The 24,998-nt window shown below is 45.6% G+C and overlaps 1 protein-coding gene across 6 annotated transcripts in view; it reads right to left on the bottom strand.

Moving 5' to 3' along the window:
* Cyfip2 (cytoplasmic FMR1 interacting protein 2) overlaps positions 1-24,998 on the bottom strand; it is a 119,935-nt gene that overhangs the window by 87,380 nt on the left and 7,557 nt on the right. For all 6 annotated transcript variants that reach the window (XM_036194975.1, XM_036194974.1, XM_036194976.1 and 3 more), the window contains exons 2-5: positions 11,438-11,577; positions 9,565-9,654; positions 5,697-5,774; positions 3,779-3,880 (exon numbers count right to left, since the gene is read on the bottom strand). In XM_036194975.1, the coding sequence (XP_036050868.1) occupies positions 3,779-3,880; positions 5,697-5,774; positions 9,565-9,654; positions 11,438-11,554 (387 nt within the window). In that variant the 5' untranslated portion in view covers positions 11,555-11,577. The remainder of the gene's footprint in view (positions 1-3,778; positions 3,881-5,696; positions 5,775-9,564; positions 9,655-11,437; positions 11,578-24,998) is intronic.

Here is a 24,998-nt window from a genome sequence, read left to right on the forward strand (position 1 = left end):
GTGTGTGACATGCAGGGAGAGACAGAGGTCCATCTAACCAGCAACTGATAGCTGAGCATCTACTGTACCATATAGCCAACCTAAGGACTGAAAGTAAGCAGAAGTCAAAAGAAGAACAAAACCCATTCCGAGGATCTTATATGTCAATCAAGTAACAGAAAACAAATTATTTGCTGCAGAATTTCATACTTGATATAGAAGGAAATGAAGAAGGGATGGAGTCTGGGAAGGGCTCAAAGGAACTGCCCTTCTGGGGAGAAAGACGGAAATCACCAAGAAGTGACTGTTAGGGAAGTAATTTGAAAGAGAAGGAGAAAGATAAGGATAAATGAAGGAAGCATGAGCCGCCAGTGCGAAGGTCCTGAGGCATGTCGGGAGGGCAGCGGAAGGACAGGGCTTGGTTTGAGGGGGAGTGAGTGCAGGAAAGGAGCAAAGTCAACCCTGGAGGGGCCACGCACTCTCAGAGGCTCTTAGGAGGGCTGTGCTTTGACCAGTGAGGTGGGCGGTACTGGGGCTCTAGAGGGGCTGTGGAGGTGTTGGCAACAGCAGATTACAGGGCCAGTTAGGAAATTGCACATCTAAGGTGGAGTCCCCAAATGACCTGCACTCCACTCGCAGGAGTCTGCTTGCCCTAGTTTGCTGACTATGGCTGTGATAAACATCCTGACCAAAAGCAACCTGGGGAAGAAAAGACTTACTTCATTCACGGCTTATAGTCCACCCTGAAGGAAGTCAGGACAGGAACTCAAGGCAAGAACCCAGAGGCAGAAACTGGAGCAGAGACCACAGAGGGTCCACAGCTTGGTCAGTTTGCTTTCTTAGACAACCTAGGCCCACCTGCCTGGAGTAGCCCACAGTGATCTGGGCCCTCCCACATTAATCATTAATCCAGAAAATGCCCCTCCCCCCAGACTTGCCTACAGGCCAACCAATAGAGGACATCCATTAATTGAGTCTCCTTCTTTCCACATGACTCCAGATCATGTCAAATAGACAAAAGCCTCACTAACACACAACCCAGGAGAAAGAGGAGAGGCTATCAACAGAGAAGCTCTATCCCATGTGTTCAGCTTGTGCTCCTAACAGACCTACAGGGGGAAAAAACACCCTCATCTATCACCTGGTGGGTGGATGAATAAAATACGATGCACGTGTACACGTGACATGGTGTTCCATCATTAAAAAAAAGCCAAAACAAAACAAAAAACAGATTCTGACACCTGCTACAGTGCAGAGGACACTCAGAAATACCCCACCAACTGCCAGAGGTCAGCCATGAAAAGTCATGTCCTGTATAAGTTCACTTGTAGGAAAATGTCTAAACAGGAAATCCACAGAGATAAGAAGGAGTTGAACAGTTGCCTGGGGCTGAAGGGGAGGATGCTGCGGGTGGTAGGGTGTGATGGCTCAAGAGATTTCGTTCAGAGAGTTAAAGATATTCTAGAACAGATTATATGATGAACACGCACTCTACGAAGACACTAAAGCATGCTGGGATGTTCACTCTACTTGGGTGAATCACACAAGTAAATATTAGATCTCAAAAAAAGTCTGTTACTAGTTTTGAAAGGAAGTAGTTCAAAAGCCAGGAGCTACTGTGGTAATAGAGGGATGTTGAGCAAGAAAGAAGGAAGAGGAGGAGGAAAAGGTGGAGGAGGAAGAAAAAGAACACAGGAAGGGAGGTGTGAGGAGAGGATGCACATGCAGATATGAGCTCTGCTTCCCTTCTGGGGCCTATCGTGCCTGCCCTCCAGTTCCTGTCCCTCAAAGACCAGACCAGGCCAGAGTCTAAGTCCAGCTGGGCTTTCTGCCATGGTGGAACTGTGCACCATAGCAATGCTCACCATAATGGTGTAATGGTTAATCTCAACTTTCAACTTGATGGGATTTAGACTCACCATGGAACTCCTGGGGGTGTCCATGAAGGATGTGTGTGCTTCCAGGAAGGTCTAACTGAACAGGGAGGATTACCCTGAATGTGTAAGTGGTGTGGCATGACAACCTCCTCCCCTCGGACTTGGGTCCCAGACTGAGTAAAAAGGAGAAAGTTGGCTGAGCACCAGCATTCACCTCTCCCTCCTCCCTGACCTGGGCACAACCTGGCCAGTGCCACATGCTCCTACTGCCAGGCTTTTATTGCCATGGTGAACTGTACCTTTAAACTGTGAACCAAGTAAGCCTGTCCTTCCTTGAGACTCTGGAAATGCTTTATTAGGCATTTGACCCAGAAGTGAAAAGAGTAACTAATATGGACGGCCACAGTAGTTGCGGAGTGCTTGAAGGGAGCCTTGTATTGCTGAGGAGTTTCGTTTTAATGTATTACTGTTTATACACAGTCAGTGGGCATGGTGCTAGGTACATGTCATTCCAGACCCTTCCTTCCAGTCACATCTCTTGGTGGGAAGCTCTTCACTTCACACCCAGTTTCTGATGGCTCTTCTCTTTTGGACCTGCTTCCCAAAGAGACTTTAGGCTCTGGGAAGTCAGGCCATCCATGATACTAACAACAGCTGTGAGGCACTATAAACTAACACAGGGCACCACTGGCCGCCTGCAGGTAGATCTTGTTTTCACTACCCTGACAGGCTTCATTTTGTGTGTGTGTGTGCCTGTGTGTGAGAGTTTGAGTGTGTGTGTGTGTGTGTGTGTGTGTGTGTGTGTGTGTGTGTGTGAGAGAGAGAGAGAGAGAGAGAGAGAGAGAGAGAGAGAGAGAGAGAGAGAGAAAGTGAGTCACACATAGTCAGAAGACAGCAGAGCCAGGGTCTGACCTAGCATATTCCTTACCAGGCTGAGGGACCTCTCCAGTGCAGTCCTAGCTCTTACCTAGATGCTGAGTACAGGGTGGACCCGGCCAGAGTCAAGAGTCTATGAATGAAACTCAGCCCCTCAGGTGGAACACACATAGCATGTGGCTTGTGCAAGCTAGGCCACCCACTGTGGGGTAGAGACTGGCTTTGAAGTGTTCACCCTGCTGCCTTCTTGGCTGCCAATGAGACCCCAGCAAGTGACTGGCTGCTCACACTTCCTGTCCTTTCACGCTACCCCCTAGCCTTCCCTGTCACCTGCCCTTCGTCCTCTAGAGAATGGCTCTTCCAGAGCTCCTGACTGGTCTCCACCTGCTGTCCTCACGCTCCTCTCTCATAGCCTCTTCCAACCTCCACCTCCCAACCATTTCCTACCTAGTGACCAGATGTCCTGAAGCCTCAGGTCACATCACCAAATCCCAACCTCAAGGCTCACAGCACCCCATCTTATGAGTCCCGTCCCTGCTCCAGCCTCCCCTTGGAGCACTTCCTGGTTTTTATTGTTCTACAGCCCACTCTCTTACTGTTCTCTATTTCCTGAACACACGGATTCCACAGGCCTCGGGGCTTTGCCGGATCATCTTCCTGGAGCCCTTTCCACCATACCATCATACTCCAGCTTCTCTTGTGACTAGGTCATAGTTCCCCGCACTGTCCCTAAAGTGTCAATTCTCTGTAGCTGCGCTGTGATCTCCAACTGTTGTAAATCACATTTTACTCATGGCCCTTACCATGTCTGAAAAACGACTGTGTGTATTTTTTGTAGCTCTATGCTCCAAGCATACACATACTCACTGGGACACATCCTCTGTGGAGGCGGGGACACCTGTTGGCCTGGCTCACCCACAGGAATGTGGGTGGCTCTTAAATATATCAGATGGATGGAAAAAATGACATGGCACCAGAGTCTAGTATGTGGAAGGGTAGGGGTCTTTGTGAGCCTTCTGCTGTGGACCCCTCCACACCTCACTCACCTGAAAGTACATAAACTTCATGAGCTTGGTGACCTCTGGCTCCAGTACTTCCACTGTCTTCTCGTAGATCTCTACCCGGTTGGGCTGTTCATTGCACTTTACCTGGGAATGTGAGAGACAAGTTCATCATCCAGGCTCCCAGCTACTGTCTCATGAGCACGGCCTATAGTTCACATGTGACACCTTATTGTGGGTGATAATGGATATGGTCACCCTAGTGAGAGGGGGCCGTAGAAGATGGACAAGCCCTAGAAGTGATTCCTGGAGTTTGGCTGCAGTATGGAGCCAGCTGGTCCCAACACTGGGCCCTCCACCCTCTCTTGCTGGCCTGTGCCCTTACAGTTGGCTATCCATGTACCTATGGAGACCTGCAATGTCCTCTTCCCTTATCCTCATGCACAAGATGGCAAACCATCTTTTGTTATGCTGTGTGCCTGGAGCACAGCTCTCCAGCCATATCCAGGTTAATGATGGCTAGTCAGAGCTGTGCCATCCAGACACCCATTTCCCCTGCCCAGTGCTTTTAGTCAGTATATAACCTTAGTACCACATGGCAGATGTTCTTTGAACACACACACACAAACACACACACACACACACACACACACACACACACACACACACACACCAAGCCTAGAAGCAGGATGGCTTGTTGTGTGAGTGAGCAAATGCATTATTGTTTTTTTCTTTAGACAGTATCTCACTATGTAGCCCACACTGACCTGAAACTCAAGATCTTCCTGACTTGGGATTATAGGTGAGTAAGTACCACACTCACTGGACAAGGACTATCTTTTATGGTTATCAATGGCATGATAACTGCCAGTGGGTCATCAAAAGGACACATGATACAATCGTATGCCATCATTACAAACTTTGGAAGGTGGGTCTCTGGGAATTGCCACGAAAAGTGGCCACCACAGCTGACAAGCATAAAAGGCCATAGTTAAGTATGATTTGATGACTGTTTTATATTTGTCTCTACACTGCTGGGGATAAAATTCAGGCTTTGGGCATTCTTAGCAATGCTTTGCCACTGAGCCACAATTCCAGTTTGGTTCCTTTTTCCAGAAAAAGAAAATTCTGAGGCTGGCCAGATGGTCCAGCAGAAAAACACACTTGCTTTCAAGCCTGATGACCTGCATGGGGACAGAGCCAATTCCTGCATGTTGTCCTCAGATGGCCACATGCACGTCACTGTATACGCATACCTTGCCCAGAGAAAATAAATAAATGTAATAAAAAATTTTTAAAAAGTCAATGGTTTAAGAAAAACAAAATAAGGCTTAGGAAAAAAATATGAAATGTACAAAATTTGTTAGTAATAGTTGTCCCTAAATATGTGAGTTAAAAGAGAGATTGGTACCTTCTGTTTACTATATGCGCTTGAGGTTTGTAGATTTTGTTACAATGGGATCCATTAAATAACTGAAAATATCAATGATAATAAAAATATCTGTATTTCCAACAAGTCCAAGACAGTGTAAAAAATGAGAAACAATATGGTTCTGTGGTAACAATATGGCTTTATAGACTATGTCCCTGCCAGTAAGAAGATCCAGAACAGTCCGAAGCAGAGTGTGCACAGTGATCATCCTGTGGCCGGTCGTGAGTTTGGGTGGAGGAGTGAGGAGATACCGTGTTTGCTGCTTTAGACCCTTTGCAATGGCCTGGCTGGAAGGCGGCAGACACTGCTTATAAAATAAAATACTGTGCATAGTATGTGCTGGGAAACTGTTTTTAAGACCCTGGGGGTGTGGGCCTTGTCAGTAGTATTATGGGAAGCTCACTGGGTCAGAGGCCCAGATTTACCTCCTGCCACCCAGAAAACTCAGCCCTCTGGTTTGGCTTTGATCAGGCTTCAGGGGCAGTGATGCCTCCCCAAAGGGCAAAGGAGGCACTGCAAGGATGGTCTCACCTGCGGGATGGCCCGGGAGCAGCTGCGCCAGGTGTACAGCATGACTGCATACTCATGTCCCTCCTCCAGCATTTCATTCTGAAACAGCAAAGCACTTTTCAGCAGGGGGAAAGAACACCAGTACCTCGACCTTCTCAAAGCTCCAGCTACACCTCCGAGGGTGTGGTCAGCTGCGGCAACAGCAGCATCCCCTGCGGGCTTGTAGACAAAACTGCTTCTCCTGCTGTCCTCCCAGGCTGTCGGAGCCTATGATTAAGACCTTATATTCCAGGGAAGTCTCCAGGTAACTCACATGCACCTTCCAGTCGAGACCGATCTAATATGAATTTCAATGAAAGCCAGAGGAAAGGCCACACACTGATTCCTTCAGATGAAATATCCACAAGAGCTTCAGCCTTGGGGACAGGCAGTGGTTGATGGGAACATGGGAAGAGAGAGGACCTGGGTGAGACTGCTAACTGTCTAGGGTACACGTATGGGGTAATGGTATCAAGTGGTGGTGACAGTGGTATAATATTGTGAAGAGGATTAAAATATTCACACATATATTTTAAATGGTTTCCTGTTATGGAAAGCATACCTCAAAAAATATTGGGAGAAAAGAATTAGTATTATGCTTCCTCTCCTTGTAAATGTTTGTATCTAGGAAAAAATTAAATTTAAAATTTAACTCTACTGATCATATCTACTTTATAATACATTATTAGGGTAGAATCCAGTTTAATTTGGAGTTTGTTACTTATTGTGATTCTACTCAACAGCAAGGGTTTCAGTTCTTAATTTAGAACTTAAGTCAGTAACATGCTGTCCCCAAGTTCAGAAACAACCGAGCCCAACTGTGGGCCTCCTGCTTTCTCTTCTGCTTGGGAACATGTGTCTAAAAGGGAAAGTGACAGAAATGTAGAGAACACATGGCTGTTCTCAGCCCCCAAATGCCCACAGCAGGCATCATTTCACTGGGTTCACAGAGACTGCAGTAAGGATCTTTAAGTACCAGGGTCTGTCTGTCTGTCTGTCTGTCTGTCTGTCTCTGTCTCTGTCTCTGTCTCTGTCTCTCTCTGTCTCTCTCTCTGTGTCTCTCTCTCTCTGTCTCTCTCTCTCTCTCTCTCTCTCTCTCTCTTTCTCTCTCTCTCTCTCTCTCTCTCTCTCTCTCTCTGTGTGTGTGTGTGTGTGTGTGTGTGTGTGTAAGATGCAGGACTGAGAAACCGAGAAACAAGATGTGCACTTTGCTCTCTGGACATTCCAGTTTATGTGGTGTTGGGGATCAAACTTAGGGCCTCTCGAATGCTAGACAAGCACTCTCTCAACTAAACCAATTATACAATTTCTCACAGCAGCATCAGCAAACAAATGTAATCATGTTTAGAGCCAGCCTGTACCAGACTTGCCTATCTGAGCCTGTGACCTGGTATTTCTAGGACACCTCAGTCTGCATGGTTCCAGTTCCCTCCACCCCAGAGAATCATTACACCAGGTGGAGGTGATAGCCAGTTTCTTTCATGTACGTGATCATTACAGCTCTCCCCTAAGGCCACTACCCCCACTCAGCCCTTCATGCCTCCAGCAACAATCATTTTCAGATTCTCATCTAGTATATGTGCTCCATTTGCTCCCCCATAACTCATTCCATGAGTGATTAATGGATAAAGCATGGCTCAAGCAGAGTTCTGCTCCCCTCTCTCCCAAGGTTGAAAATTGCCCACCACTACTTATCTATTTGGTTTGTTCGTTTGTGATAGGGTCTCTAGTCCAAGCTAGCTTCAAGCTCCCTATGCAGCCGAGAAAGTGAGCTTTAATTTCAGATCCTCCTGCCTCTACCTCCCCACGGTTGGGATTACAAGCGTTTGCCACACCATGCCCAGTTTATTGGGGGCTGGATATCAAGCCAGGGCTTTGTGTGTTCTAGACAGGTACTCAAACAATGGAAATAGAGCTACATCTCCAGGCTCCGTTCTGTATTTTCATTAAATGGATGAAAGCCCTCAGTTACAGGCTCCGCTGTTCCCCTCCCCCCCACACACACCATACAGAAGCTCCAGTCCCTAAACCTGGAACTGGAGACTGCGACTCTATTTCTAGCCGGGCCCTTTTGAGAGGCGATGAAGCTCACAGGACATAGTGAGGGCAAGCTCTCACCCAATCTGAATGGCATCTTCATAAAGGGGGGAACTTGGGTACACATAGACACATCAGACACACAGGAGTTTGTATGGAAAGAGCCAGGGTAGTCAAAGAGACAGCAAGAGAAATTGGCCCTGCTGACCCTGGTCCAGGAGCCCTACCCTTGAGGGCTGTGAGGGGGAAACACTTTGCTTAAGCCCGCTGGTCACAGTATTTTGTGATGGCGGCCTAGGCAGCAAATATGATCTCCAAGTATAGAGCCCTTACCTCATTCTCCATATAAGCTATATACAGTCACACACAGACACACAGACTCTCTCTCTCTCTCTCTCTCTCTCTCTCTCTCTCTCTCTCTCTCTCTCACACACACACACACACACACACACACACACACACACTCACACACCAATTTTGGGTAGTTTCTGAGAATTCTGCCTTTGCTCGTACTGATGTTCGCCTGAGGTCCCCTCCCCATCTCATCTCTGACTGCTACAATAAAGAGAATCACAGAAAGAGGTCAGCACTGCTCCCAGGTTCATGCAAGGACTTACTACTTGTGGGACGACGAGCAATTTGCTTATTAACTTCTTCAGACCTCACTCTTCTCATCTCTACAACAGGTATAATGATCCCTTTGCAAGCCCTGGGGTTATTATGGGGTTCTCATGATATCACACAGCAGGTCGCCCTGCCTACATTTCAAAAGGCAGTGTGCACACACACCCTGTCATTACCCTCTGAGAAGGCTGTGCTCAAAAGCTGCTTCCTCTCTAGGGAGCTTCTTCCGGCCTCCTCAGGGCCCCTTCAAAAACTGAACTCCAAACTTTCACCATGATGTTGAATGTTTATACATTTTTATTTGCCTACAAAGAATAGTCCAGAGTGCCAAGCTTTGTCACCAGAGAATCCCAAGTTTAGACCTACCACCCATCAGCTGTGAGACCCTGTTAATCTCTTAACAGTTGAGAAGCTCCAATATTGGCCAGCTGAAATACCAGGGCTGCCCATCACCTACCTCACAGGGTCTGTGTGAGGATTAAATGAGACAATGAACCTGAAATAGCTGCATAGAAAAAAATGTTTGGTTGACTTCTCTCTTCCCCACTTGACTCGCTCAGAACTGAGACTGGGCCCACACTAATCCTAGCACCAGCTCACAGTAGATACACAACAGTTAATGAATGAATTGGGTTTTCAGAACATATCCCACACAGTGAGAAGGGTCCAGAGAAGTACACGCAGGGGCCCTTGGAAGAGGAATCTAGAATTCTGAAAACTTCACTGTAGATAAAAGGCGAGAGGTGCTCCCTAAGAAGGGAAACAAATGGCTCCATTTATGGATGATTTAGGCAAGAAGCTTCCTTGAATCAATAAATGACATTTTCCAAAGCCACATCACTTGTCCTTTTTATGAGGAATTTTTTTCTTTGTTAAGAGACCAAATAATGACCCACCCCGCCCCAGTAATCTGTAAGGATAAGATTGAAGTAGGACTTATTCACCTGTGTACCTAAAAAGCCGTGGCTTTGGGGAAGTGAATAGTAGGGTTCAGATGGGCCTACTGTGAGCACAGTGAGCAAGGCATGGAGAGGGGATGGGCCTGGGTTCTGGAATGGACTCCCATAGCCCAGCTGACTAAGGCAGAGCATATGGGAGTAGCTAAGCACAGGCCTGGTGTGGGAAGCTGCCCATGGTTCCCCTGCTTCAGCAGGGTGTGTATCTGCACATGAGGGTCACAGAGACTTACCATGCTGGAGTGGACCGTTGCCTGCTCAATGTACCTTGCAATGCCCGTGACAAATGCATTCCTGTCCTCAAAGTTCGTGTCAAAGTTAGCCTGTGGAGGTAGAGGATGGGAGGGGGCATTTGGTTATTGAAAAACACATCTAGGTTAGCAGGATGTCTAGGGAGCTTCTGTGGACATCTACTGCCCTGTGGCTTTCAAATAGCACCCCTTACCACCTCAAATCAGCTGAGGACAGATGGACAGCACCTGCTTTGCACAGGTGACTGGTTTTGCTCAACCAAGCCTCAGAAGTAAATGTTTAATTCCAGATGGACACTTTTTAATTCCAGTTAGTACAGATTTACTAATAAACTTTGCCGATTTATTCATGTGATAAGTACACTAAAATTAATCTGTTCTATATGCTTATCATGATGAATAAAAGTCCAAGCCCAAGGAAATAACACTCTCAGCTAACAAGACAAGTCTAAACAGCCGCTAAAAGTCAAGTTGTGCATGGCTTTGATCCAGCCATTCAGACACGCTTGCCTGAGGGTGCACAGGTGGAGACGTATGAGCCAGGCCACCACTGCAGTTTTTACAATTCAACACAACCTGGAAACAATGAAAACACCCAGCAAAAGCTGAGGAGATGACAGTCTCTCTGGACAACGGGCTGGGAAGACCATGAGCTGCTTAAACATGAGCTATCACTACTGCAGCGCTGATGTTCAACAATAGCCACAAAAGCTTTTGCTGCTATGATTTCTGAGACAGACGCTCTCTCTGTAGCCCAGGCTAGCCTCAGACTCACAGCAATCCTCTTTCCTCAGCCCCTGGAATACTGGGATTACATCTGTGAGCCACCGTGCCTCACTCCACAATACATGTTAAGGAAAAGATGAATCAGAACAGTTTATATATATTTATATTTAAATATATATCATGAATTCTTGTTTTAACAAAAAGGAAGACTACATATACCACATATATTTATATAAAACAAAGTGTCTATGTACAGAGAAGGGTATATCAGTATAAGAAATTTATTTCTATGCTATACTTTTCCATTGTTAGTAATGAAAATATCTCTCTATAAAACTAAAATCAAAATATGCTTGTATAATTAAAATTAAATTAAAATTAAAATAATCTGTGTCAAAAGCTATGAATAAGACAGATTTTGGAGCTGAATCTCCAAGTATGTGAAGATTCATTTAACTATTAAATGAAATGAAAAAAATACATAATTATACTAGTCATAGTTCACCGTCTAAGACTTAGCAAAATAGTCTAACACAGCCCCGATTTCCAATTAACACACTCCTTCTTGACAGAGCATTCAGCCTGGCACACCCAGACAAGAGGCCTCGGCCAGGCTGCCTCCAGCTGCATGGATGCCCTCTTCACTCACCTGCCAGGGTCGTAGCTGTGTGCAATGGGATGGTGCTTTATCACAAGATCTGATTTAGGGCCAGAGCAAATAACTGTGACCTACTTCCCTGAGCCACTGGCCGCTGTATGGATTTGTGTGAGCTCTTGTCATAGGCATTCAGGAAAAGTAATTATCCAGGCAGGCTCTAGGGGCTTCTAAATTGTGATATTTAATTCATGAGATCAGGGATGCCATAACCTGGGCAATGCAACAACAGGAACAGCCCAGAAGGAATTTAGGGTCAGAGCAGATCAACAAATGCTTCCTAGGGCAGGGAAATGGTCCCGGCATACATTAGCTAATCTGTTCCTTCCACTGGGGCTCCTAGAGTGCGCAGGGACTCCATCAGCCCCTGACCTTTTACCCTCTAGACGTCCTCTTCCCTGCACTTCAGGGCAGGTCCTTTCACAGGACCTCCAGATTCCAGGTCTCACCATTGCATGCTATCATTTCCATTACCTGGTACATGATGGAGGATGGTGGAGGCTCGATGCATGGCTGCTGGTCTGGGAGGGGCAGTTCCTCCAGCAGGTCCACGTTGGACAGGGCATCTTCCAAAGTGACGTGGGTGGTCATGGCTGCGGTACCTGTCTTCCACACTGATGGAGAGGAAGAAAGAACAAGGGAAAATTTCAGGGTCCTCCAAATGTTTCCTTTGGTCTCACCCTATTCAAACTCCTTCTGGAGGGTGGACGGTTAAGAGTCACCATGCTCAAAAGAAGAAAACTTCTTCACAGATGTCTTCTGTTTACACCTTTAAAATGTGAGGATCAGGGCCTGTGAGATGGCTCAGATGACCTGAGTTTGATCCCTGGGACCCACACATGGTAAAAGGAGAGAACAGAGTCCCACTCGTTGTCCTCTGGCCTGCACATACCCACCATGGCATGAACCACCACACCACCATATCATATACACACACAAATAATAATTAAATAATACATTGTAAGGTTATTTTGGCTAAGCCTCACCACAACTGTTTTCCACCAGTGTGAAAAGTTGGGTTCTGCCAACACACGAGCAGTAAGGAAACACAGCTCTAAGAAGTAATGTGACACCCACATGATCAAGTCAGCATGGGTAAAGAATCTGGATTGATGCTGGGCACAGGGACACAGGCCTCCTGCTCTTCATAAGTTCCATTCTTAGATATTGGTACAGGGCAAATATCCATAACTGAACAGCCTGGACAACCAAGGAGTCCTACACCTAGGTTTTATAGGCTAGTTAAACAGAGGCTACATGGTTGTCAACTCCTGTAAACCAGCCCTATATGAAGAAATGAAGAAGCTACCATGTGTCCCTTGGTCTGGGGACATTTTATGAACCACACCAAAGCAACCAGCCCTTAGTGGATACTTCTGTGTCTTGGACCCAGGTAGAATGTGGCTGGTTGGAGGGTAACTCTGCCAGGCAGTGAAGCGGAAAAGACAGTTAACCAACTCAAGCTAGTTGCTATTTTAAGAAGACAGCACTGTGCGAGCAGAAGATTCAATTTTTTTAAACCCCAAATTACATGTGAAAACTGATTTAAAACCTACAATGTATGATTTAGTGAATAAATTGGGTTCCCACAAGTAACCTCCAAAAATAATATGTTAAATTAGGTGTAGTGATGCATGATGCGATCCCAGCACTTGGGAGACAGAGGCAGGAGAATCGTGAATTTGAGGCTAGTTTGGGTTACATAGTAAGTTGAAGGCCTGCCTGGTTACACAGTGAGACTGATCTCAAACCACATCCCTCAAGTGAAACAAAACCAACACCATGGGTTACTATAGCATCAACAGTGCAGATTAGAACCCCCAAACTCACTCCTTTGAAGACCTATAAGCCCACAAAACTTATTCATAGTTATAGAGTGATTCAAACAGAAACAGTAATTACTCAGAACTGAAAGGGAATGAACAAATGTCTTCAATACACTTAGTAGAAGGGAAGAAAAGCGGAACTTGGGTCTAGAGCGAAGGCTCAGAGGACCAAGGGGCTTGCCGCTCTTTCAGAAGTCCTGAGTTCGGTTCCCAGCATCCACGTTGGGCGGCTCATATCCACCTGTAACTCCAGCTCTAGGGAATCTGGTGCCCTCTTCTGCACACACACAAACAAAAACAGCAAATCTTCGAAGAAAAAACAGTGGAACTCAATTAGCCCAAGGTTGCCCTCAAGCACTTAAAGAGACCAAAAGCTCAAACCCAAAGAAACAAGGCTAGAGGAGTCGGTCATTACAAAGAGAGGAAGGAAAACAGTAGAGGTGAACAACAATAACAACAACAACAATAACAACAGCAGCAGCAGCAACAACAACTAAGAGAGTCCTACTGGAAGATTAGCAACAATAAGGCCGACCCTCTACTCCATGAATAGGAAGAACACAGAGAGAAGAGCCACTGTGCTAGCCCAGCCCCATAGCAGGGAAGTTCCCTTTAGGCTTAAGGGCTGGAATCTCTCTATGTCAGGGATTGTGCCTTGTTGTTTGGAAAAACAGTGGCTGATGCTAGGCCCCATGGGGACCCCTGACATGTAAATGTGGTCTGGGGGCTGCAAAGGGTTGGAGTGAATACCCAAGGTCACACTGCCAAGGAATACTTCCTTCAAGTCCAAGGTCTAGAGGGCAGATGGGGGCTGGGCTGCTGCGGAGCAGCTGACTAGACTTCACACTCCACTAAGCCCTCAAACACACCTTCTGGGCATGTACCCTGCCAGTGGCACAGCCAGCCTCCAGTGAGGACACCTGGAACTGAGCAGTGACCTACCCTTCTGTCTCTCTTCTCATCCTTACTCAGAACTGTTAAGTGTGATGCTCAGGTCTATGGTAGTACCACTGGAGAAGGCCTCTCTTCTTCCTTGTTTTACTATTTTTTATTTATATTTCTTAAGTTATATGTATGCATGTGTGCCTGTGTGTGGGTATGTGCACATGTGTGCAGGTGCTGGTGGAGCCCAGAAGAGATCACCAGATCCCCAGGAGCCTGGAGCAGGAGCTACAGGTGATCATGAGTCTCTAGGTGTGGGTGCTGGGAATCGAACTTGGGTCCTCTGCAAAAGCAATATGTGCTCTTGACTTGTAAGTCATCTCTCCGGACTTTCTTACATTTCTATTAAGTCCATAGGTATTAAGATCTATTAAGATCATAGGGTATATGATCTACAATACAAAGCCCAACTATTCCTTTCATTATGTCAGATAATAATAATGATAAACCTTTCTTGGTGCTAGATCCTGCGAGGGTTCACCTATTGGCATAGCCTGTCAGTCATGCACTGTGGGAACTTGCTTCATAGGTGAGCGGCACTCAGTGTTTGGACTCTACTTGTACCAGGAATCACACAAACAGCGTTATCAATATCTGCCTAAGATCCACCCCTAATCCCAAGAGGACATCGTTTAAAAACATACTTTTTCATTTGCAGGGGGAATTTCAGACTGATCAAACTCTTATGACCACCGTGCCACCGGCCAGCTTGCAGAGAAGCTGGCCCCCAGTCACACTGTTGGTTGGGGTATAAAATATGTAATTGTAACAGACTGAAAAATGCAAACTTCCATCACCCCAGGACTGCTGGAGCCCTCCACAGTGAAGACTGGGCAGCAGCAAGCCCGAGCAGCAGCAAGGCCTGGGATGTGTGTGTGTGAACCTCTTGATCTCATTACCCAAGAGGAGGATACATACACAAACACAAACACATTTATTGAGACAGAGACTCAAGGATGGACTATGTAAAGACTGTGGAGCTTTGCAGAAGGAGGAGAAGGCAAGCTAAGGCCCACAGAGGCAGGAAAACAGCTCAGCATTTCCTGAATACATCTGGTGTTCCAGGTTTACATTATTGTAAACTAAGCTTTAAACTTAAAACGAAAATCCCTAACAAGGAATAAAAGGAAAGAAAGGAATGTGTGTGTGAACAAATTGTTGGTATAGCCATACAGAAAGGAACCGTTCCATTGAGTCTGTGATTTGGATGAGTGTGTGTGTGTGTGTGTGTGTGTACACGCGCACGTGTGCAAGTGCTCGTGAAGGCCAAAGGGGGATGCTGGATCTCCCACCCCTTACTTTTCCTGCACTACCTTGAGACAGGGTCTCTCACTAAACCAGGGACTAGGCTGACAGCCAATAAACCTCGGAGATTCTCCTGTCTGCCTCCCACAGCACTGGGATTATAGAAATGCATGACTGTGCCCAGCTTTTTACATGGGTGCTTGTGTGGCAAGTGCTCCTACCCGCGGAGCCATCTCTCCAGCCTCTAATTCAGGAATCAGATGAGATCCTGGTAGGACACACCCTGAGAACGACAAAAATAAAAAGGGAAAGTAATAAAATAAATAGCTTAGATGAGCATGGTGGTGCACGCCTGTAATCTCAGCATTCCAGAGGCAGAGGGTATCTCTGAGTTTGACACTAGCCTGGTCTACAGAGTGAGTTCCAGGACAGCCAGGGCTACACAGAGAAACCCTGTATTGAAAAACAAAACCAAAACCAAAAACAAACTCACTTTATTTTTCAATGTCATAGTGGTATGTTATTGTGACATGTTTGGATGTATTATGAGGACATCAGTGTTTATGAGATGTGCTTCTGGTATTGTTGAGACTGAGACATTCTTGATATGACTGAAGATACATATTTACAACTGAAGAGAGTCATTAAAAACCAAATATCACAGGCAAAGGTATTGTGGTATGTGGTGGTTTGAAAGAAAATGGTCCCCAAAGAGAGTGGCACTATTAGGAGGTGTGGTCTTGTTGGAGGAAGTATGTCGCTGTGGGTGTGGGCTTTGAGGTCTCCTTTGCTCAAGCTTCCCTCAGGGTGACACTGAGACCACTTCCTGTTGCCTGAAAGATATAGGACTCTCAGCTACTGCTCAGGTACCATGTCTGCCTGCACACTGCCATGTCCCACCATGATGATAATGGACTGAACTCTGAACTGTAAGCGAGCACCCCAGTTAAGTATTCCTTTATAAGAGTTGCTGTGGTCATGGCATCTCCTCACAGCAATAGAAACCCTAACTAAGGCAAGGGGTTAGCTTTGACTATGGGATTGATACAACACAGAATCACCTGGGAGCAAAGTCTCAATGAGGGATCACCTACTTTGGGTTGGCCTGGAGGCATGTCTATGGGGGATTGTCTTAACTTAGTTGACTGATGTGGGAGGGCCCAGCTGTGGGAAGCACTGTTCCTTAGGCAGGGGGTCCTAAACGATATAAAGGGGTACATATGCATTCATTTCTTTCTGCTTCTGAGTGTACAGTGTGACTAGCTGTCTCGGGTCCTGCTGCTGTGATTTCTCTGACAGGATGGACGGTAGCCTGGAGTTGTGAGCTAACGTAAACCTTTTCTCCTTGGCTTGCTTTTTGTCCATGTATTTTATCACAATCATAGAAACAAAACCAGCACAAATATGGGTAAGAGGTACCCAGAAGAACTTACATGGTAATGAATGTGTGTGCATGTACATATGTGTTCATATTTATATTTAAAATGAAAACACATTTCAAAGTCCCCACTGACACAAATACACACTTATAAAGACAAAATATGTTATTTATATGTACAGATATAAGTGTGTACATAACCTGTGTTTCTGCCCACTGAAAAGACCCACATCCCAACACCTGAGCAACATGCACCTTCAGGGCTCAGACTCCAGTTTGCAACTATGACTTCCTACTAAGGAAGCAGGGATTGATGAGTCCAGGTCAGGGGCAGAAAACCTCTGGGAAGGTTAAGAACTTTCTTGGCATAGCAAGGACACTGTCTGTCTAAGATACTGGGGCTGTATGTGTAACAGATCTAGAGGAGACCCTGAATCAAGCTTCCACTCTCCCAGGATGGGCCCATGTCCATCAGCTAAGCCACAGGGGACCAGAACAAAAGTAAACGCCTTGACATCAGTGAGATCATAGACTTACCAAATAAAAACCTGGTTCTCTTACTTGGACCGTGCCTGTGATCCAACTTTTATGTTGACAATGGAAAAAACATGAAGAGGTGACTTGCCTTTCCTGAACAAGATAGACTGCTGGCTAGGATAATCAAATCCAAAGAAAAGAGCCATAATTTGTTTTCCTTTGTTAAAGACAATGCTAATTGGAACACCTCTGCTTTCAAACCCTTAGTGAATAAGTAGAGCTGCTCACTGCCCCTCAAGACGGCCAGCATCACACAATGAAAACAGCCAGGTGAACTATGCATCTCCTGAGGACATAGACACCATCACCTGGGAAGAATGCTGGACCCAAAAGAAACACCAGAACCTCTTCAAGCTTTTGACTCCCAGGGAATGAATGCGGAGAGCAGAAAAACACGTTATCACACGGCACAGGTAAATCAATGAGGAGAATGATGTGATGTCTTCAGCAAATAAACTGAAGAGAGAAGAAAAGTGCAGAAAGGGCAGCTATGAGACGTTGCACTCTGACACAATGTTTGTTGGGAGCCCGGGTGATTCTATTCCCAACACACCATCCGGAAAACAAAACTGTAATAATTAGGGGAAAAACAAAAACCAAAACCAAAAAGATAAAAAACTGGAAAATGAATCCTAAGTACAAGCTGAATACGATTGAGAAACTGCTTTTAAAAAAATATATATATATTGTAATGAAGCACATTTTAAAAGAAAATTGTATTTTAAAAGTGTTTTCTAGAAACATCTACTGAAAGAGGAACACAGTGATACAGGGTTTATTTCCTAATAATACAAGACAGGGAAGAAGAAAACAAAAGCATGGGCAAGTAAGAAGGCTGAGTAGGAAAAGGAGCTTGCAGCCAATTCTGAGGACCTGAGTTTGATCCCTGAGTCAGGTAATTTGTCTTCTGACCTTTAATATAATTTAAGAACTCAGTAAGAGCTGTTGGTGCTCTGTGATGCAGTATGAGGGATTTCTCCTGTTTTCCCCCTCCAATTGTCTGTCTGTCTGTCTGAAGTTTCTGTGGAGACCTCTAGTTAGTTCCTATTAGAATCCCCATCTCCCTTCCTCCTCGGGCCTCACTCTCATCTACCACGCTCCTTCCTCTCTCCTTCCCCTAGAACCTGGGATTCTTCAGGACTTCAGAAGCTTCAAAAAAACATTCATTTAGCAGCATAACCCTTAAGATTTTCCCCTTCAAAATAGTAGCACCTCATAGTCTCCTGGGAGAAAATCAGTAAGTGGCTGCCTAATAAAGCCAGCAAATTCAGAGTCTTTGTTTACACAACACGGCCTTTCTTTTCTCCTTGGAAATACAGTTTCTGCAATGGCTTTGCCTCTGTAGATCATCCACTGCCTAAGGGAGGTGGGAATCAGACATTTTTAGCTCAAGTGCTGCAAGTCAGTGCCAAGCCCACATCAAAAGGAAAATGTTCTAGAAACTTGAACAGAGGTATATGTGAAAACGAGCATGCCTTTCCTGGCCCCGGGCGGCCGGCCTGTTACAAAACCTTCTATGTGAGAATAATCCCATGTGTTCAGTCCCGGCACATGTGGCTGTTCTGTTGTTTTGAAAAAGAGAATAATAAATTATTTTCAAATCCACTGTATCCTCGAGGCCTGGTTTACCTCATGCAGCTGCTATCTCTTAACATGGATTCAGTACAGTTCATTTGATGCAGTATCCTCATAACCAACCCAAAGCCAGGGCCCTGGCTGCCACAAGATGAGCGGCAGCTCTGAGCTCGTGAGTAATTTGTTTCTGAGTAGGGAGGCAGGGCCTCCAAGGCTGAGATGACTGACTGACAGAAACACGATAGGGTGGGTCCTGGCACCAGTGCATGATGGGAGCTAGAACCTGGCTTTGGAAATGCAGGTTCTGCCATTCACAGCCAAAGCAGGATCTCACAGCCATGTTCCTTTTTACTTTCTGGAAGGAATGAAAAAGTAAGACAGCTTTACCAAGGTGGAATGGCAGTGGGTGGGGCTGAGCCTGGGGCTGAACCTGTTACTCAGCACTAAATAGCCACTGGACCATAAGCTTGTGATTTAACTCCTTGGAACCCCAGGCTCCTTATTTGTAAAATGACCACAGTTTATAATAGTGCCTGTCCTTTGTTCTGAGCATTTAATAACTTTACGGCATGTAGAATACCGAGCAAGGCAGGCTGGACCAGATTAAGCATTCAGGAAATAGTGTCAGAAGATAAAAGTGCAAATTACCAGTTTACCAGTTCTTAGTCACAACTGACAATCACGGCAGCCTCCACTCTCTAAAACAGACTGAAAGCTCTCTGTACACATGTGCAGGACAGCGGGAAGGTAGGAGCAGAAAGACAAAGGCCATGAGAAAACCAGATGGGGCAGCAAGTTGACTTAGCCCATAAATGTTTTGTGCAGATCTGGAGACCTGGGTTCAATTCCCAGAACCCACACAGAGGTGAAAGGAGAGAACTAACTCCAATTGTTCTGACATTTGTCTCTCCGTGCGTGCACACTGCACATACACAAGCACATACATGTATACTCTCCCAGTTCGCTTTCTGTTGCTATAATAACACTCTGACTAAAACCAACTTGAGGAGGAATGAGTTCATTTAACCTCACAAGTTACAGATCCTCATGGAGGGAATCCAAGGCAGGCACTCAAGCAGGAATCTGGAAGCAGGAACCGAAGCAGAGACCACAAGGAATGCTGCTTACTGCCTTGCTCAGCTACTTTTCTTGTATAACCAGGCCCGCCTGCATAGGGGTGGTACCACCCACAGTGGGCTGGGGCCTCCTACATTAGGAGCAATTAAGAAAATGCCTCATAGACAATCACAGACCAATCTGATGAGACAATTCCTCAAGAGAAGTCCTTCTTCTCAAGTGACTCTAGCTTGTATCAAGCTGACAAAAACCAACACACACACACACACACACACACACACACACACACTTGCACTCATGTATCACTAAATCATAGGCCTTCCTGATTGTGCTAACTCAGCTACACTGGGATCTCCTGTTTTCAGAAAAATCAACAATAACAAACTGGCTTATTTGGAGATCTTAGCCCCCAGCTCAGGCTAAAGCAATGGCTTCTCATTGCTCAGCACTGAAGTTCATGGTGTGTTAACCATAGAGCAGGTAAGCACTGCCACGATTTTCCTACCCCTGCCCCAAAGCACAGTCACTAAGATGTCAATCTGTATGGCCTTTCATCTTGATTTCCCATCACTACAGGCCCACAAGTTCAAAACCGAAGCTACTATCTAATGTTTTGCTCAGGAGGTCATCATTACTAAGAAATAAATGCTTTCATTCATGTTAGTGATTGGCAGAGGCCCGCTACACAGGATATCTTTCTTTCTAGTTCTGTGTTCTTTCAGGCCATGTTGGCTTTTGTACCTTTTTGGAAAATGCTAAAGTCATTGCCACCCCACCCCACCCCAGTTTTTCCCTACCTCAAGACCAAAACTCTCCCAAGTTGGAAAGATTAGGAAACTGTCATTTGGGAGATTGACAAACACCTAGAGGACAGGAAATATTTTCCCACTCTGTCCAGCTACCCAGCTAGAGGACACACAAATAGATGTTACAGACATACACATATAAGCACATAGATTTATATACAAGTAAAATATGATGTGAATATATGTTAAAATAATAATAAAACAATTAAATAAAAGGGAGATGGTCCCATTAGGATAAAATGAGGTGACATTTGAGTGAGCAAAACCCAAGGGTACGGCCTGTTTTTCCATCCTGGGTATAGCAGAGTGTGGCAGGAAGCTGTGTGGGCCCAGAAGATGGCCACGGTTGGGTATATAGCTCCATGGAGACCGATGCCCTGTGAAGCAGAGCCCCTTCCAACCTCAGAACCAGCTGAGCAGGAAAGCAATTATTCACGCTCCTCTTACAGGAATTCCAGAGCTCGGCATGATGGGCCCTGTAACCTCTGCTGAGTGCATTGGGCATGGAGAGTCATGCAGGAGCAGTCTATGCAGATGAAGGTCAGGGTTCCCAGCTGTCAATCCTGCGGGAACCACTTGGAGCTGCTTTTAGGGGGATAATCTACACTGGAAATTCTTAAACTTTTTCTCCTATGAGTTTCTTCAACCCAAAAATGTTGGCACAACTATGGGTATGCACATACATAAAACAGGTAAGCAAATCAAATGTTTACTGGTAATAAACCACAAGGAAATTTATTTTAAAACAATTTCTTGGCATACATATAATGCTACCATTTATTAAAGATGAAAGCAATTTGCCTACTGATGAGCTGAATGTGTGTGGTGTGCATATACATGCACATGCAGGTTTCCACGTTTGTTAACCCATGTGTATGTGTCAATGTGCATGTGGAGGACAGAGGTTGGCTCTGCATGTATTTCACAACCATTCTCCACCACACATACAGAAGTGCCATCTCTCAAATCCAGAATCTGCAGGCTTGGCTACTCATGCTAGCCAGCTTGCTCAAAGGAGCCCCTGTCTCCAGGTCTCCATGCCCACCTGGCATTCTACATGGGTTCCAAGCATCCAAAATCTGCTTCTTCTGCCTCATTGCAAGCCCTTTACCACCGAGCCACCTCCCTGGACCATGTACTTATTTATTTTTACACAAGGAGTTAAATTTTAGTCAAATATTTCTCACTGCAAGGTATCTTAAATGTTTTCCAGTTTATGCATAGTTTGACTCTGATTGCCAATCCTGAGGACACCACTTCACAAATAGCTACTACAAAACAACAAAATCAAAACGAAACAAACAATAACAACAACCCAAAGCACATTTAGAGCCATTTTGGAAACTGTTGCAAATTCTATCCTAAGCCCAAGTCAAAATTCATTTACCAATCTGTTTTTAAACTCTGCGACTCAGGCAGCAATTTTAAAAATCAAACGTCATTGTGCAATCCGATGATGTATTAACTTGTTATTTGCCAAGGAATGACAGCAGGGAAATGTGGAGAGGTTTTGTTTTCTGTAACTAAATTCATGCTGCTTCTATAAAAGCAGGAAACTCTGCAAAGTAAACTCACTGCAATTAGAGCTGGAGAGATGGCTCAGTGGTTAAGAGCACTGGCTGTTCTTCCAGAGGACCTGTGTTCAATTCCCAGCAACCACTATGGAAGCTCACAACTGTTTGTAACTCCATGGGATCTGAACCCTCTTCTGGCTTCTGTGGACATTGTAAGCATGTAGTACACAGACAAACATGCAAGCAAAACACCCATATACATAAAAATATATTTTTAAAATCACTGCAATTTATAATCCATAGTAATGCCAAATGTGGGCCAAAATGGTTCAGGCAGTTTACCAGCGTTGTGTGGTGGGATGACATGTGATATGCAAAGTGCACGTGTGTCCATAACCAAGGCTGCAGTGGAGTCACACATTGCAAGCCCCATGGGTGCTCCCAGAAACACCTCAGACTCCTTATGTATGATTTTGGGTTTTGTCTTGGCTGCAGCCTGTTCAGGTGGCCAGATATATTACTTGATCCAGTCTAAGAAGCTGGCATTGACACCCATCTGTAGAATAAAGTCATAGGCTTAGAGCTGTCCATAGGCTGAGGGAGCAGCAAAGCCTAAGACACACACTGAAAGACAGGATGAAGGCCCCCAAGGTCTAGGAACTTGGGCAATTAAGTGCAGGGCCAAGAACTCCACACAGCACAACAAAACACAGAAGTATCACCAGTACTGTGGTATACAGGATGGAAACCCATACACTGTCAGGATGATTCTGGAACTGGGAGAGATGGAAGGGAATGGCATCCTCTTGTCTGTGGGAATCCGCATCCGAGCATCATTTCCTTTGGGCCTCACTGAACCTGCACGCTCCTCCTTCCTTGTACTGTGTACAATAGCTTCCTAAGCCATTTGCTGTGTTCTCTCCCCTGCTCTGTAACTAGGATCCCCGAGACAAGGCATGTGTCCAGTGTGCACCCAGTGTCTCCACTAACAACACAGTTACCACTCAATTAGGCTTTGTCCATGGGTGGAGAAAAATCACACCTTCTTCTGATAAAAGAATGAAAAAAAGAAAGGAGGAAGGAGACCAAACAAATAAAAAAACCCAAGTCATACAGAAAAACATACTCAACCCGATAAAGAGCAATAAAGGGGGGAAGGAAAGCTAGCCAGTATCAGATTTAATGGGGAAAAACGGAACACTTTTCCCCAGGACCAAGACAGACCACCTGCTCTTACCTTTTCTAATCAGTGCCATACCAGAGATTCTAGCTACAAAAGAAAATTAAATAAAAGAACCCAGGTTAGAAAGGAAAGTGAAAGGAGGAGGAGGAGGAGGAGGAGGAGGAGGAGGAGGAGGAGGAGGAGGAGGAGGAGGAGGAAGTTGTGAAGGACCCATGAAATGGCTGAACAGGTAAAGGTGTCTCCTGCCAAGCCTGGTGACTGGAGCTCAAGCTCTGAGACCCATATGGTAGAAACTGGTTCCTGATGGTTGTCCTCTGACCTCCACACACTTACTATGGTACACACAGACACAGAGCCCATAAATAAATAATAAATATAAAAAATATAATAAAAACTAGGAGCCTTGTAAATGAACATTCATAGAAACACTATACATAACCGTTCAGAAGTATAAGCACGCCAAATGTCCATCAACAGACTGAGAGATAAAATCAGTACTGTACATGATATTATTCAGCTAGATACATGTTATGACCCTGAGTATACTCAAGAGCCTTGAAAACATTATGCTGGAAACAAAAGGCTCCACACTTCGTGATTCTGTTTATACAGTGTGTCTAGAAGATCTATGGAGACACAAAATGGACTTGTGGTTGCCTAGGGCTGGATGTGGGTTGGGAGGGCACCAGTGGTACTACTTAACAGCATGAGGTCTCTTTGGGGGATGCCAAATATGTTCTAAAATTATCTGAGAGTGTGGTTGCACAGGTTTGTGAGTTACTGCAAATTACGGAACTGTATTGTTTCAACTGTATGTCAAGTACTCCAACTATGTCTTAACAAAGTGAAGATGCCCACCCCCAAATTTATGAACCTATGGGTACAACATAAACAAGTGGGGTACAGAGCGAGCCAGAGGTGGAGCAGGAGACAGTGGGAGGGATAAACAGAGGAAGGGACATCTCCACCCTGTCCCATGGAGCAGCCCCTAAACCGGCTGTTAGCCTCTCCCCTGCTGAGCCGGTTGTCTGGTTGTCCGTTTGAGAGAGTCTCACTAGGAGCCCAAGCTGGCCTGGAGCTCACAGCAGTTCTCTGGCCTCGGTCTCCGTGGTGCTGGAATGGTGGGTAGGCACCACTACACCCACTGCTCTACAGTTCTCCTCTCTTCTGCATCTGCTCCACTCTGGAGACTCAGAGACTCCTTAGACGATAGGAAACCGCTGGGGCAGGGGGCTGATAGGTTTTGGAGTTCAAAATAAATAACAGCAACAACAAAGGAGTAGTGATCCAACAGAGTTCCCTTCCCAGGGATGCAGAAACTGGGGCCCAGACGTGGTTCTTGCATGCAGTGACGATGGCTGGTTAGGAACTAACATAGCAATCTGGGAAGGCGGGGTCTGACGCAGCATCTGACGTTTAACTTGACATTAAGAAAAAACAAAAACAAACCGTCTGATATTCCAATGAAACAAAACACCAGGTAAGAAAAGAAATGTAACACCACTTGGCTCTCCTGCTCTCATCAATGGATAGAGATGCTTTCCATGTGATGTGGTTAAAACAGAGGTCTTAGCAGATTGGGAAGTGGGGGTGGGAGGACAGGATGTGATATGAGAAAGTGAATCTCCAAAAGAGAGAAGCCCAGAGTGTGAACACAACATTAGAGACTGGATGTAGCTACTCAAAGAAATAGCCCCCAGGGGAAGCCCCGCTCTGCACGGTTGTCCTGGACTACAAGCCTTTCAATACTTTATTTTTTCAAAAGCATGTGCATGTATCACTTTGAACAGAATTAAATTTTACTCTGAAAGACAACCCACAGACCTCCTTGTTAGCAGTGGAGACACCTGGCCAGTACATGCCACTGGCTGGCTAGGCAGGGCCTCACCGCCTGTCCCCCGGGACCAGAAGCCCCGTCCCCTGCAGCAGGCCTCAGTTCTCAGGGGAGCGAA

Source organism: Onychomys torridus, chromosome 8 (assembly GCF_903995425.1).
Source record: "Onychomys torridus chromosome 8, mOncTor1.1, whole genome shotgun sequence".
Taxonomy (NCBI): Eukaryota; Metazoa; Chordata; class Mammalia; order Rodentia; family Cricetidae; genus Onychomys; species Onychomys torridus.